This window comes from Oncorhynchus clarkii, chromosome 25, assembly GCF_045791955.1.
Source record: "Oncorhynchus clarkii lewisi isolate Uvic-CL-2024 chromosome 25, UVic_Ocla_1.0, whole genome shotgun sequence".
Taxonomy (NCBI): Eukaryota; Metazoa; Chordata; class Actinopteri; order Salmoniformes; family Salmonidae; genus Oncorhynchus; species Oncorhynchus clarkii.
In genome coordinates, this window is record NC_092171.1 from 40,078,789 (window position 1) to 40,093,449 (window position 14,661).

Here is a 14,661-nt window from a genome sequence, read left to right on the forward strand (position 1 = left end):
AATACTTTACCAGAGAGTCAACACTTTACCAGAGAGGGAACACTTTACCAGAGAGTCAACACTTTACCAGAGAGTCAACACTTTACCAGAGAGGGAACACTTTACCAGAGAGTCAACACTTTACCAGAGAGGGAACACTTTACCAGAGAGGGAACAGTTTACCAGAGAGTCAACACTTTACCAGAGAGTCAACACTTTACCAGAGATTGAACACTTTACCAGAGAGTCAACACTTTACCAGAGAGGGAACACTTTACCAGAGAGGGAACACTTTACCAGAGAGTCAACACTTTACCAGAGAGGGAACACTTTACCAGAGAGTCAACACTTTACCAGAGAGTCAACACTTTACCAGAGAGGGAACACTTTACCAGAGAGTCAACACTTTACCAGAGAGGGAACACTTTACCAGAGAGGGAACACTTTACCTGAGAGTCAACACTTTACCAGAGAGTCAACACTTTACCAGAGAGGGAACACTTTACCAGAGAGGGAACACTTTACCAGAGAGTCAACACTTTACCAGAGAGTCAACACTTTACCAGAGAGGGAACACTTTACCAGAGAGTCAACACTTTACCAGAGAGTCAAGACTTTACCAGAGAGTCAACACTTTACCAGAGAGTCAACACTTTACCAGAGAGGGAACACTTTACCAGAGAGTCAACACTTTACCAGAGAGGGAACACTTTACCAGAGAGTCAACACTTTACCAGAGAGTCAACACTTTACCAGAGAGGGAACACTTTACCAGAGAGTCAACACTTTACCAGAGAGGGAACACTTTACCAGAGAGGGAACACTTTACCAGAGAGTCAACACTTTACCAGAGAGGGAACACTTTACCAGAGAGTCAACACTTTACCAGAGAGTCAACACTTTACCAGAGAGGGAACACTTTACCAGAGAGTCAACACTTTACCAGAGAGGGAACACTTTACCAGAGAGGGAACACTTTACCAGAGAGTCAACACTTTACCAGAGAGTCAACACTTTACCAGAGAGGGAACACTTTACCAGAGAGTCAACACTTTACCAGAGAGGGAACACTTTACCAGAGAGGGAACACTTTACCAGAGAGTCAACACTTTACCAGAGAGGGAACACTTTACCAGAGAGTCAACACTTTACCAGAGAGTCAACACTTTACCAGAGAGGGAACACTTTACCAGAGAGTCAACACTTTACCAGAGAGTCAAGACTTTACCAGAGAGTCAACACTTTACCAGAGAGGGAACACTTTACCAGAGAGGGAACACTTTACCAGCGAGGGAACACTATACCAGAGAGTCAACACTTTACCAGAGAGGGAACACTTTACCAGAGAGGGAACACTTTACCAGAGAGTCAACACTTTACCAGAGAGGGAACACTTTACCAGAGAGGGAACACTTTACCAGAGAGTCAACACTTTACCAGAGAGGGAACACTTTACCAGAGAGGGAACACTTTACCAGAGAGTCAACACTTTACCAGAGAGTGAACACTTTACCAGAGAGGGAACACTTTACCAGAGAGGGAACACTTTACCAGAGAGGGAACACTTTACCAGAGAGGGAACACTATACCAGAGAGTCAACACTTTACCAGAGAGGGAACACTTTACCAGAGAGGGAACACTTTACCAGAGAGGGAACACTTTACCAGAGAGGGAACACTTTACCAGAGAGTCAACACTTTTCCAGAGAGGGAACACTTTACCAGAGAGGGAACACTTTACCAGAGAGGGAACACTTTACCAGAGACGGAACACTATACCAGAGAGTCAACACTTTACCAGAGAGTCAAGACTTTACCAGAGAGTCAACACTTTACCAGAGAGGGAACACTTTACCAGAGAGGGGACACTTTACCAGAGAGGGAACACTTTACCAGAGAGGGAACACTTTACCAGAGAGTCAACACTTTACCAGAGAGGGAACACTTTACCAGAGAGTCAACACTTTACCAGAGAGTCAACACTTTACCAGAGAGGGAACACTTTACCAGAGAGTCAACACTTTACCAGAGAGGGAACACTTTACCAGAGAGGGAACACTTTACCAGAGAGTCAACACTTTACCAGAGAGTCAACACTTTACCAGAGAGGGAACACTTTACCAGAGAGTCAACACTTTACCAGAGAGGGAACACTTTACCAGAGAGGGAACACTTTACCATAGAGGGAACACTTTACCAGAGAGGCAACACTTTACCAGAGAGTCAACACTTTACCAGAGAGGGAACACTTTACCAGAGAGTCAACACTTTACCAGAGAGGGAACACTTTACCAGAGAGTCAACACTTTACCAGAGAGTCAACACTTTACCAGAGAGGGAACACTTTACCAGAGAGTCAACACTTTACCAGAGAGTCAAGACTTTACCAGAGAGTCAACACTTTACCAGAGAGGGAACACTTTACCAGAGAGGGAACACTTTACCAGAGAGGGAACACTATACCAGAGAGTCAACACTTTACCAGAGAGGGAACACTTTACCAGAGAGGGAACACTTTACCAGAGAGGGAACACTACCAGAGAGGGAACACTTTACCAGAGAGTCAACACTTTACCAGAGAGGGAACACTTTACCAGAGAGGGAACACTTTACCAGAGAGTCCAACACTTTACCAGAGAGGGAACACTTTACCAGAGAGGGAACACTTTACCAGAGAGTCAACACTTTACCACTTTACCAGAGAGGGAACACTTTACCAGAGAGGGAACACTTTACCAGAGAGTCAACACTTTACCAGAGAGGGAACACTTTACCAGAGAGAGAGGAACACTTTACCAGAGGGAACACTTTACCAGAGAGTCAACACTTTACCAGAGAGGGAACACTTTACCAGAGAGGGAACACTTTACCAGAGAGGGAACACTTTACCAGAGAGTCAACACTTTACCAGAGAGGGAACACTTTACCAGAGAGTCAACACTATTCCAGAGAGGGAACACTTTACCAGAGAGTCAACACTTTACCAGAGTGGGAACACTTTACCAGAGAGTCAACACTTTACCAGAGAGGGAACACTTTACCAGAGAGGGAACACTTTACCAGAGAGGGAACACTTTACCAGAGAGGGAACACTTTACCAGAGAGTCAACACTTTATCAGAGAGGGAACACTTTACCAGAGAGGGAACACTTTACCAGAGAGTCAACACTTTACCAGAGAGTCAACACTTTACCAGAGAGGGAACACTTTACCAGAGAGGGAACACTTTACCAGAGAGGGAACACTTTACCAGAGAGTCAACACTTTACCAGAGAGGGAACACTTTACCAGAGAGGGAACACTTTACCAGAGAGGGAACACTTTACCAGAGAGTCAACACTTTACCAGAGAGGGAACACTTTACCAGAGAGGGAACACTTTACCAGAGAGGGAACACTTTACCAGAGAGTCAACACTTTACCAGAGAGTCAACACTTTACCAGAGAGGGAACACTTTACCAGAGAGGGAACACTTTACCAGAGAGGGAACACTTTACCAGAGAGGGAACACTTTACCAGAACACTTTACCAGAGAGTCAACACTTTACCAGAGAGGGAACACTTTACCAGAGAGTCAACACTTTACCAGAGAGTCAAGACTTTAACAGAGAGGGAACACTTTACCAGAGAGGGAACACTTTACCAGAGAGTCAACACTTTACCAGAGAGTCAACACTTTACCAGAGAGGGAACACTTTACCAGAGAGGGAACACTTTACCAGAGAGGGAACACTTTACCAGAGAGTCAACACTTTACCAGAGAGGGAACACTTTACCAGAGAGGGAACACTTTACCAGAGAGTCAACACTTTACCAGAGAGGGAACACTTTACCAGAGAGTCAACACTTTACCAGAGAGTCAACACTTTACCAGAGAGGGAACACTTTACCAGAGAGTCAACACTTTACCAGAGAGGGAACACTTTACCAGAGAGGGAACACTTTACCAGAGAGTCAACACTTTACCAGAGAGTCAACACTTTACCAGAGAGGGAACACTTTACCAGAGAGTCAACACTTTACCAGAGAGGGAACACTTTACCAGAGAGGGAACACTTTACCAGAGAGTCAACACTTTACCAGAGAGGGAACACTTTACCAGAGAGTCAACACTTTACCAGAGAGTCAACACTTTACCAGAGAGGGAACACTTTACCAGAGAGTCAACACTTTACCAGAGAGGGAACACTTTACCAGAGAGGGAACACTTTACCTGAGAGTCAACACTTTACCAGAGAGTCAACACTTTACCAGAGAGGGAACACTTTACCAGAGAGGGAACACTTTACCAGAGAGTCAACACTTTACCAGAGAGTCAACACTTTACCAGAGAGGGAACACTTTACCAGAGAGTCAACACTTTACCAGAGAGTCAAGACTTTACCAGAGAGTCAACACTTTACCAGAGAGTCAACACTTTACCAGAGAGGGAACACTTTACCAGAGAGTCAACACTTTACCAGAGAGGGAACACTTTACCAGAGAGTCAACACTTTACCAGAGAGGGAACACTTTACCAGAGAGTCAACACTTTACCAGAGAGTCAACACTTTACCAGAGAGGGAACACTTTACCAGAGAGTCAACACTTTACCAGAGAGGGAACACTTTACCAGAGAGGGAACACTTTACCAGAGAGTCAACACTTTACCAGAGAGGGAACACTTTACCAGAGAGTCAACACTTTACCAGAGAGTCAACACTTTACCAGAGAGGGAACACTTTACCAGAGAGTCAACACTTTACCAGAGAGGGAACACTTTACCAGAGAGGGAACACTTTACCAGAGAGTCAACACTTTACCAGAGAGTCAACACTTTACCAGAGAGGGAACACTTTACCAGAGAGTCAACACTTTACCAGAGAGGGAACACTTTACCAGAGAGGGAACACTTTACCAGAGAGTCAACACTTTACCAGAGAGGGAACACTTTACCAGAGAGTCAACACTTTACCAGAGAGTCAACACTTTACCAGAGAGGGAACACTTTACCAGAGAGTCAACACTTTACCAGAGAGTCAAGACTTTACCAGAGAGTCAACACTTTACCAGAGAGGGAACACTTTACCAGAGAGGGAACACTTTACCAGCGAGGGAACACTATACCAGAGAGTCAACACTTTACCAGAGAGGGAACACTTTACCAGAGAGGGAACACTTTACCAGAGAGTCAACACTTTACCAGAGAGGGAACACTTTACCAGAGAGGGAACACTTTACCAGAGAGTCAACACTTTACCAGAGAGGGAACACTTTACCAGAGAGGGAACACTTTACCAGAGAGTCAACACTTTACCAGAGAGTGAACACTTTACCAGAGAGGGAACACTTTACCAGAGAGGGAACACTTTACCAGAGAGGGAACACTTTACCAGAGAGGGAACACTATACCAGAGAGTCAACACTTTACCAGAGAGGGAACACTTTACCAGAGAGGGAACACTTTACCAGAGAGGGAACACTTTACCAGAGAGGGAACACTTTACCAGAGAGTCAACACTTTTCCAGAGAGGGAACACTTTACCAGAGAGGGAACACTTTACCAGAGAGGGAACACTTTACCAGAGACGGAACACTATACCAGAGAGTCAACACTTTACCAGAGAGTCAAGACTTTACCAGAGAGTCAACACTTTACCAGAGAGGGAACACTTTACCAGAGAGGGGACACTTTACCAGAGAGGGAACACTTTACCAGAGAGGGAACACTTTACCAGAGAGTCAACACTTTACCAGAGAGGGAACACTTTACCAGAGAGTCAACACTTTACCAGAGAGTCAACACTTTACCAGAGAGGGAACACTTTACCAGAGAGTCAACACTTTACCAGAGAGGGAACACTTTACCAGAGAGGGAACACTTTACCAGAGAGTCAACACTTTACCAGAGAGTCAACACTTTACCAGAGAGGGAACACTTTACCAGAGAGTCAACACTTTACCAGAGAGGGAACACTTTACCAGAGAGGGAACACTTTACCATAGAGGGAACACTTTACCAGAGAGGCAACACTTTACCAGAGAGTCAACACTTTACCAGAGAGGGAACACTTTACCAGAGAGTCAACACTTTACCAGAGAGGGAACACTTTACCAGAGAGTCAACACTTTACCAGAGAGTCAACACTTTACCAGAGAGGGAACACTTTACCAGAGAGTCAACACTTTACCAGAGAGTCAAGACTTTACCAGAGAGTCAACACTTTACCAGAGAGGGAACACTTTACCAGAGAGGGAACACTTTACCAGAGAGGGAACACTATACCAGAGAGTCAACACTTTACCAGAGAGGGAACAATTTACCAGAGAGGGAACACTTTACCAGAGAGTCAACACTTTACCAGAGAGGGAACACTTTACCAGAGAGGGAACACTTTACCAGAGAGTCAACACTTTACCAGAGAGGGAACACTTTACCAGAGAGGGAACACTTTACCAGAGAGTCAACACTTTACCAGAGAGGGAACACTTTACCAGAGAGGGAACACTTTACCAGAGAGGGAACACTTTACCAGAGAAGGAACACTTTACCAGAGAAGGAACACTATACCAGAGAGTCAACACTTTACCAGAGAGGGAACACTTTACCAGAGAGGGAACACTTTACCAGAGAGGGAACACTTTACCAGAGAGGGAACACTTTACCAGAGAGTCAACACTTTTCCAGAGAGGGAACACTTTACCAGAGAGGGAACACTTTACCAGAGAGGGAACACTTTACCAGAGACGGAACACTATACCAGAGAGTCAACACTTTACCAGAGAGTCAAGACTTTACCAGAGAGTCAACACTTTACCAGAGAGGGAACACTTTACCAGAGAGGGGACACTTTACCAGAGAGGGAACACTTTACCAGAGAGTCAACACTTTACCAGAGAGGGAACAGTTTACCAGAGTCAAAACTTTCCCAGGGATGGAACACTTTACCAGAGAGGGAACACTTTACCAGAGAGTCAACACTTTACCAGAGAGGGAACACTTTACCAGAGAGGGAACACTATACCAGAGAGGGAACACTTTACCAGAGAGTCAACACTTTACCAGAGAGGGAACACTTTACCAGAGAGTCAACACTTTACCAGAGAGGGAACACTTTACCAGAGAGGGAACACTTTACCAGAGAGGGAACACTTTACCAGAGAGTGAACACTTTACCAGAGAGAGAGGGAACACTTTACCAGAGAGGGAACACTTTACCAGAGAGGGAACACTTTACCAGAGAGGGTCAACACTTTACCAGAGAGTCAACACTTTACCAGAGAGGGAACACTTTACCAGAGAGTCAACACTTTACCTCAACACTTTACCAGAGAGAGGGAACACTTTACCAGAGAGTACCAGAGAGGGAACACTTTACCAGAGTCAACACTTTACCAGAGAGGGGGAACACTTTACCAGAGAGTCAACACTTTACCAGAGAGGGAACACTTTACCAGAGAGGGAACACTTTACCAGAGAGGGAACACTTTACCAGAGAGGGAACACTTTACCAGAGTCAACACTTTACCAGAGAGTCAACACTTTACCAGAGAGTCAACACTTTACCAGAGAGTCAACACTTTACCAGAGAGGGAACACTTTACCAGAGAGGGAACACTTTACCCAGAGAGGAACACTTTACCAGAACACTTTACCAGAGAGGGAACACTTTACCAGAGAGGGAACACTTTACCAGAGAGTCAACACTTTACCAGAGAGGGAACACTTTACCAGAGAGGGAACACTTTACCAGAGAGTCAACACTTTACCAGAGAGGGAACACTTTACCAGAGAGTCAACACTTTACCAGAGAGGGAACACTTTACCAGAGAGTCAACACTTTACCAGAGAGAGAGAGAGTCAACACTTTACCAGAGAGAGGGAACACTTTACCAGAGAGGGAACACTTTACCAGAGAGTCAACACTTTACCAGAGTCAACACTTTACCAGAGAGGGAACACTTTACCAGAGAGGGAACACTTTACCAGAGAGGAACACTTTACCAGAGAGTCAACACTTTACCTTACCAGAGAGTCAACACTTTACCAGAGAGGGAACACTTTACCAGAGAGGGAACACTTTACCAGAGAGGGAACACTTTACCAGAGAGTCAACACTTTACCAGAGAGTCAACACTTTACCAGAGAGTCAACACTTTACCAGAGAGTCAACACTTTACCAGAGAGTCAACACTTTACCAGAGAGGGAACACTTTACACTTTACCAGAGAGTCAACACTTTACCAGAGAGGGGAGAGTCAACACTTTACCAGAGAGTCAACACTTTACCAGAGAGTCAACACTTTACCAGCGAGTCAACACTTTACCAGAGAGGGAACACTTTACCAGAGAGTCAAAACTTTACCAGAGAGGGAACACTTTACCAGAGAGGGAACACTTTACCAGAGAGGGAACACTTTACCAGAGAGGGAACACTTTACCAGAGAGTCAACACTTTATCAGAGAGGGAACACTTTACCAGAGAGGGAACACTTTACCAGAGAGTCAACACTTTACCAGAGAGTCAACACTTTACCAGAGAGGGAACACTTTACCAGAGAGGGAACACTTTACCAGAGAGGGAACACTTTACCAGAGAGTCAACACTTTACCAGAGAGGGAACACTTTACCAGAGAGGGAACACTTTACCAGAGAGTCAACACTTTACCAGAGAGGGAACACTTTACCAGAGAGGGAACACTTTACCAGAGAGGGAACACTTTACCAGAGAGTCAACACTTTACCAGAGAGTCAACACTTTACCAGAGAGGGAACACTTTACCAGAGAGGGAACACTTTACCAGAGAGGGAACACTTTACAGAGAGGGAACACTTTACCAGAGAGTCAACACTTTACCAGAGAGGGAACACTTTACCAGAGAGTCAACACTTTACCAGAGAGTCAAGACTTTAACAGAGAGGGAACACTTTACCAGAGAGGGAACACTTTACCAGAGAGTCAACACTTTACCAGAGAGTCAACACTTTACCAGAGAGGGAACACTTTACCAGAGAGGGAACACTTTACCAGAGAGGGAACACTTTACCAGAGAGTCAACACTTTACCAGAGAGGGAACACTTTACAGAGAGGGAACACTTTACCAGAGAGTCAACACTTTACCAGAGAGGGAACACTTTACCAGAGAGTCAACACTTTACCAGAGAGTCAAGACTTTAACAGAGAGGGAACACTTTACCAGAGAGTCAAGACTTTACCAGAGAGGGAACACTTTACCAGAGAGTCAACACTTTACCAGAGAGTCAACACTTTACCAGAGAGGGAACACTTTACCAGAGAGTCAACACTTTACCAGAGAGTCAACACTTTACCAGAGAGTCAACACTTTACCAGAGAGGGAACACTTTACCAGAGAGTCAACACTTTACCAGAGAGGGAACACTTTACCAGAAAGTCAACACCTTACCAGAGAGGGAACACTTTACCAGAGAGTCAACACTTTACCAGAGAGGGAACACTTTACCAGAGAATCAACACTTTACCAGAGAGTCAACACTTTACCAGAGAGTCAAAACTTTACCAGAGAGGGAACACTTTACCAGAGAGGGAACACTTTACCAGAGAGGGAACACTTTACCAGAGAGGGAACACTTTACCAGAGAGGGAACACTTTACCAGCGAGTCAAAACTTTACCAGAGAGTCAACACTTTACCAGAGAGTCAACACTTTACCAGAGAGTCAACACTTTACCAGAGAGTCAACACTTTACCAGAGAGGGGACACTTTACCAGCGAGTCAACACTTTACCAGAGAGGGAACACTTTACCAGAGAGTCAATACTTTACCAGAGAGTCAACACTTTACCAGAGAGTCAACACTTTATCAGAGTTAACACTTTACCAGCGAGTCAACACTTTACCAGAGAGGGAACACTTTACCAGAGAGTCAAAACTTTACCAGAGAGGGAACACTTTACCAGAGAGGGAACACTTTACCAGAGAGGGAACACTTTACCAGAGAGTCAACACTTTACCAGAGAGTCAACACTTTACCAGAGAGTCAACACTTTACCAGAGAGGGAACACTTTACCAGAGAGTCAAGACTTTACCAGAGAGGGAACACTTTACCAGAGAGTCAACACTTTATCAGAGAGGGAACACTTTACCAGAGAGGGAACACTTTACCAGAGAGTCAACACTTTACCAGAGAGTCAACACTTTACCAGAGAGGGAACACTTTACCAGAGAGGGAACACTTTACCAGAGAGGGAACACTTTACCAGAGAGTCAACACTTTACCAGAGAGGGAACACTTTACCAGAGAGGGAACACTTTACCAGAGAGGGAACACTTTACCAGAGAGTCAACACTTTACCAGAGAGGGAACACTTTACCAGAGAGGGAACACTTTACCAGAGAGGGAACACTTTACCAGAGAGTCAACACTTTACCAGAGAGTCAACACTTTACCAGAGAGGGAACACTTTACCAGAGAGGGAACACTTTACCAGAGAGGGAACACTTTACAGAGAGGGAACACTTTACCAGAGAGTCAACACTTTACCAGAGAGGGAACACTTTACCAGAGAGTCAACACTTTACCAGAGAGTCAAGACTTTAACAGAGAGGGAACACTTTACCAGAGAGGGAACACTTTACCAGAGAGTCAACACTTTACCAGAGAGTCAACACTTTACCAGAGAGGGAACACTTTACCAGAGAGGGAACACTTTACCAGAGAGGGAACACTTTACCAGAGAGTCAACACTTTACCAGAGAGGGAACACTTTACAGAGAGGGAACACTTTACCAGAGAGTCAACACTTTACCAGAGAGGGAACACTTTACCAGAGAGTCAACACTTTACCAGAGAGTCAAGACTTTAACAGAGAGGGAACACTTTACCAGAGAGTCAAGACTTTACCAGAGAGGGAACACTTTACCAGAGAGTCAACACTTTACCAGAGAGTCAACACTTTACCAGAGAGGGAACACTTTACCAGAGAGTCAACACTTTACCAGAGAGTCAACACTTTACCAGAGAGTCAACACTTTACCAGAGAGTCAAGACTTTAACAGAGAGGGAACACTTTACCAGAGAGGGAACACTTTACCAGAGAGTCAACACTTTACCAGAGAGGGAACACTTTACCAGAGAGGGAACACTTTACAGAGAGGGAACACTTTACCAGAGAGTCAACACTTTACCAGAGAGGGAACACTTTACCAGAGAGTCAACACTTTACCAGAGAGTCAAGACTTTAACAGAGAGGGAACACTTTACCAGAGAGGGAACACTTTACCAGAGAGGGAACACTTTACCAGAGAGTCAAGACTTTAACAGAGAGGGAACACTTTACCAGAGAGGGAACACTTTACCAGAGAGGGAACACTTTACCAGAGAGTCAACACTTTACCAGAGAGTCAACACTTTACCAGAGAGGGAACACTTTACCAGAGAGGGAACACTTTACCAGAGAGGGAACACTTTACCAGAGAGTCAACACTTTACCAGAGAGGGAACACTTTACAGAGAGGGAACACTTTACCAGAGAGTCAAGACTTTACCAGAGAGGGAACACTTTACCAGAGAGTCAACACTTTACCAGAGAGTCAACACTTTACCAGAGAGGGAACACTTTACCAGAGAGTCAACACTTTACCAGAGAGTCAACACTTTACCAGAGAGTCAACACTTTACCAGAGAGTCAAGACTTTAACAGAGAGGGAACACTTTACCAGAGAGGGAACACTTTACCAGAGAGGGAACACTTTACCAGAGAGTCAACACTTTACCAGAGAGGGAACACTTTACCAGAGAGGGAACACTTTACCAGAGAGTCAACACTTTACCAGAGAGAGAACACTTTACCAGAGAGGGAACACTTTACCAGAGAGGGAACACTTTACCAGAGAGTCAACACTTTACCAGAGAGGGAACACTTTACCAGAGAGGGAAAGCCCTCGGCTGCAGATAAACATTACCCTGGCTTAGTTTCCTCTTCCTCCTGTGTGTGTGTGTGTGTGTGTGTGTGTGTGTGTGTGTGTGTGTGTGTGTGTGTGTGTGTGTGTGTGTGTGTGTGTGTGTGTGTGTGTGTGTGTGTGTGTGTGTGTGTGTGTGTGTGTGTGTGTGTGTGTGTGTGTGTGTGTGTTAGCATTAATACTCACATGCAGGGATGGTACAGTCTCTGGTGTTGTGGTATAGTCTATAGAAGTGTTTCCTGCACCTTGGGTTAAAGAATAGAGGACCTGGAACACAGATACAAGGGTTACACTGGTCCACACACACACACACACACACACACACACACACACACACACACACACACACACACACACACACACACACACACACACACACACACACACACACAATCTCAGTCCTGGGCAACTCCAGTCCTCGAGGGGGAGACACACCTGATTTAAACTAATTGCATTTTTTAACAGAAGATCATGATTAGTTGAATATTGGAGTCAGGTGTGCTAGCTGGGGTTGGGGGCAAAATGTGACACCAATCAGCCCCCCCCCCCCCCCCCTCGAGGACTGGAGTCGCCCAGGCCTCAGTGACACACAGAAGCGGATAGTGTCTGACCTGTTAGGTGTTTGAGGAACTTTTCTTTTTGTCTCAGGTCTCTGGGGAACACCTCTGGGACGACAGGGAGGACAATACATTCAGACCACATGCATGGTGGACTGGAGGACAATACATTCACCTTACATACACCTTGGTTAGACTTGTTACTAATGGTTAAATAAGTCACCTGCGATGTGTTCTGTATGGTGAGACTTGTCACTAATGGTTAAATGACTCACCTTGGTTAGACTTGTCACTAATGGTTAAATAAGTCACCTTGGTTAGACTTGTCACTAATGGTTAAATAACTCACCTATGATGTGTTCTCCATGGTGAGACTTGTTCACTTCATTCCCCTCCTTGGTCTCCAAGGTGAACTCCTGTTTTTTGGCGGGGTAACGGACGTGTACCTCGTCCTGTTGCCGAGTCAGACGCACCTTGTCCATGATGAGCTCCAGGAGGTTGTGTCCGTCCGTCTGCCCCCCTTTGCTCACGTCCAGGAAGCTCTGTTTGCAGAAGCCAGCAGTCAGCAGGAGGACCAGCAACGCCAGAAGGACCGGGATACGCAGGGCGCTCATCGCTCCTACCCCCGGGGGGAGCACGCCTTCCCCCTCGCAGAGTCACCTCGCACTACCCTGAAAACACACACATAGACTGTTGGTAAGGATCTTCCAAACTGCCTTTCTAAGCACAATTCAACATTCAGCATACAGACAAGCCGTGAACAACAGTTGACCTCAGATAAGTTTAGAAACAGTCTCCCTCCAGTCATGAGAAAACAGATGATCCACTGTCTCCTCCTGCTCACAAAAACAACACCTCCTTTACACTGATGAATGGGAATCTGTGTCTGATGAAAACCAGCCCGTTATTTAAAGGTATATAGCAGCAGTTAGGGCTGAGCGATATGGCCGAAATATCATATCACAATATTTTCTCTGTTTTCTCGTTTGCAACAAGATCTCATGGTTTGACTTCAGATTGAGATGTTTTGTTCATTTTCTCCAAACGTCAAAAGTCGAAGTATTTTTTTTTTTACAACCCGTGGGTTCAATTTAAGACTTGAATTCCAAATGGTTCAGTTAAGAGTTGAGGTTAAGGTTTAACACAAGAAAAAAAGGACTGAAACAGAACATGTGACCCTCGGAGCCGGAGCTTGCGGCTTACACCCATCCACACCACCCCAATCCACACCACCCATCCACACCACCCATCCACACCACCCCATCCACCACCCACCCATCCACACCACCCATCCACACCACCCATCCACACCACCCCATCCACCACCCACCCATCCACACCACCCATCCACCACCCATCCACACCACCCCAATCCACAACACTAATCCACCACCCGTCCACCACCCATCCACCACCTAACACCACCCACCCATCCACCACCCATCACCACCCACCCATCCACCCCCATCCACCACCCATCCCTACCACCCGTCCACCACCCATTCCCACCACCCGTCCACCACCCATCCACCACCCATCCACCACACCCATCCACCACCCACCCATCCAACACACCCATCCACCACCCAACAATCCACCACCCATCACCACCCACCCATCCACCACTCATCACCACCCATCCACCACTCCCATCCACCACCCATCCACTACCCATCCACCACCCCCATCCACACCACCCATACACACCACCCCATCCACACCACCCCCATCCACCACCCCATCTACACTACCCATCCACACCTCCCATCCACAACACCCCCCATCCACAACACCCATCCAAAACACCTCTCCACACCACCACCCCATCCACGACGCCCATCCACACCACTCCCATCCACCACCCCATCCACACTACCCATCCACACCACCCCCATCCACCACCCCATCCACACTACCCATCCACACCACTCCTATCCACCACCCCATTTACACTACCCATCCACACCACTCCTATCCACCACCCCATCCACACTACCCATCCACACCACCCCCATCCACCACCCCCTCCACACCACCCCCATCCAGCACCCCATCCACACTACCCATCCACACCACTCCCATCCACCACCCCATCTACACTACCCATCCACACCACCCCTATACACCACCCACATCCACCACCCCCACCCAAGCCTACTTGATGGTAATAGCGCTCACCGTTGCCCCTAGTGGCGGATTTT

General features: G+C 46.2%; 1 protein-coding gene across 1 annotated transcript in view; it reads right to left on the reverse strand.

Annotated features, from left to right (window-relative positions):
* Nucleotides 1-14,661, reverse strand: part of LOC139383497 (ALK and LTK ligand 2b-like) — a 31,454-nt gene that overhangs the window by 12,700 nt on the left and 4,093 nt on the right. Inside the window, exons 2-4 of the mRNA XM_071128055.1 lie at nt 12,810-13,131; nt 12,515-12,568; nt 12,090-12,170 (exon numbers count right to left, since the gene is read on the reverse strand). Coding sequence (XP_070984156.1) covers nt 12,090-12,170; nt 12,515-12,568; nt 12,810-13,074 — 400 coding nt within the window. The 5' untranslated portion in view covers nt 13,075-13,131. The remainder of the gene's footprint in view (nt 1-12,089; nt 12,171-12,514; nt 12,569-12,809; nt 13,132-14,661) is intronic.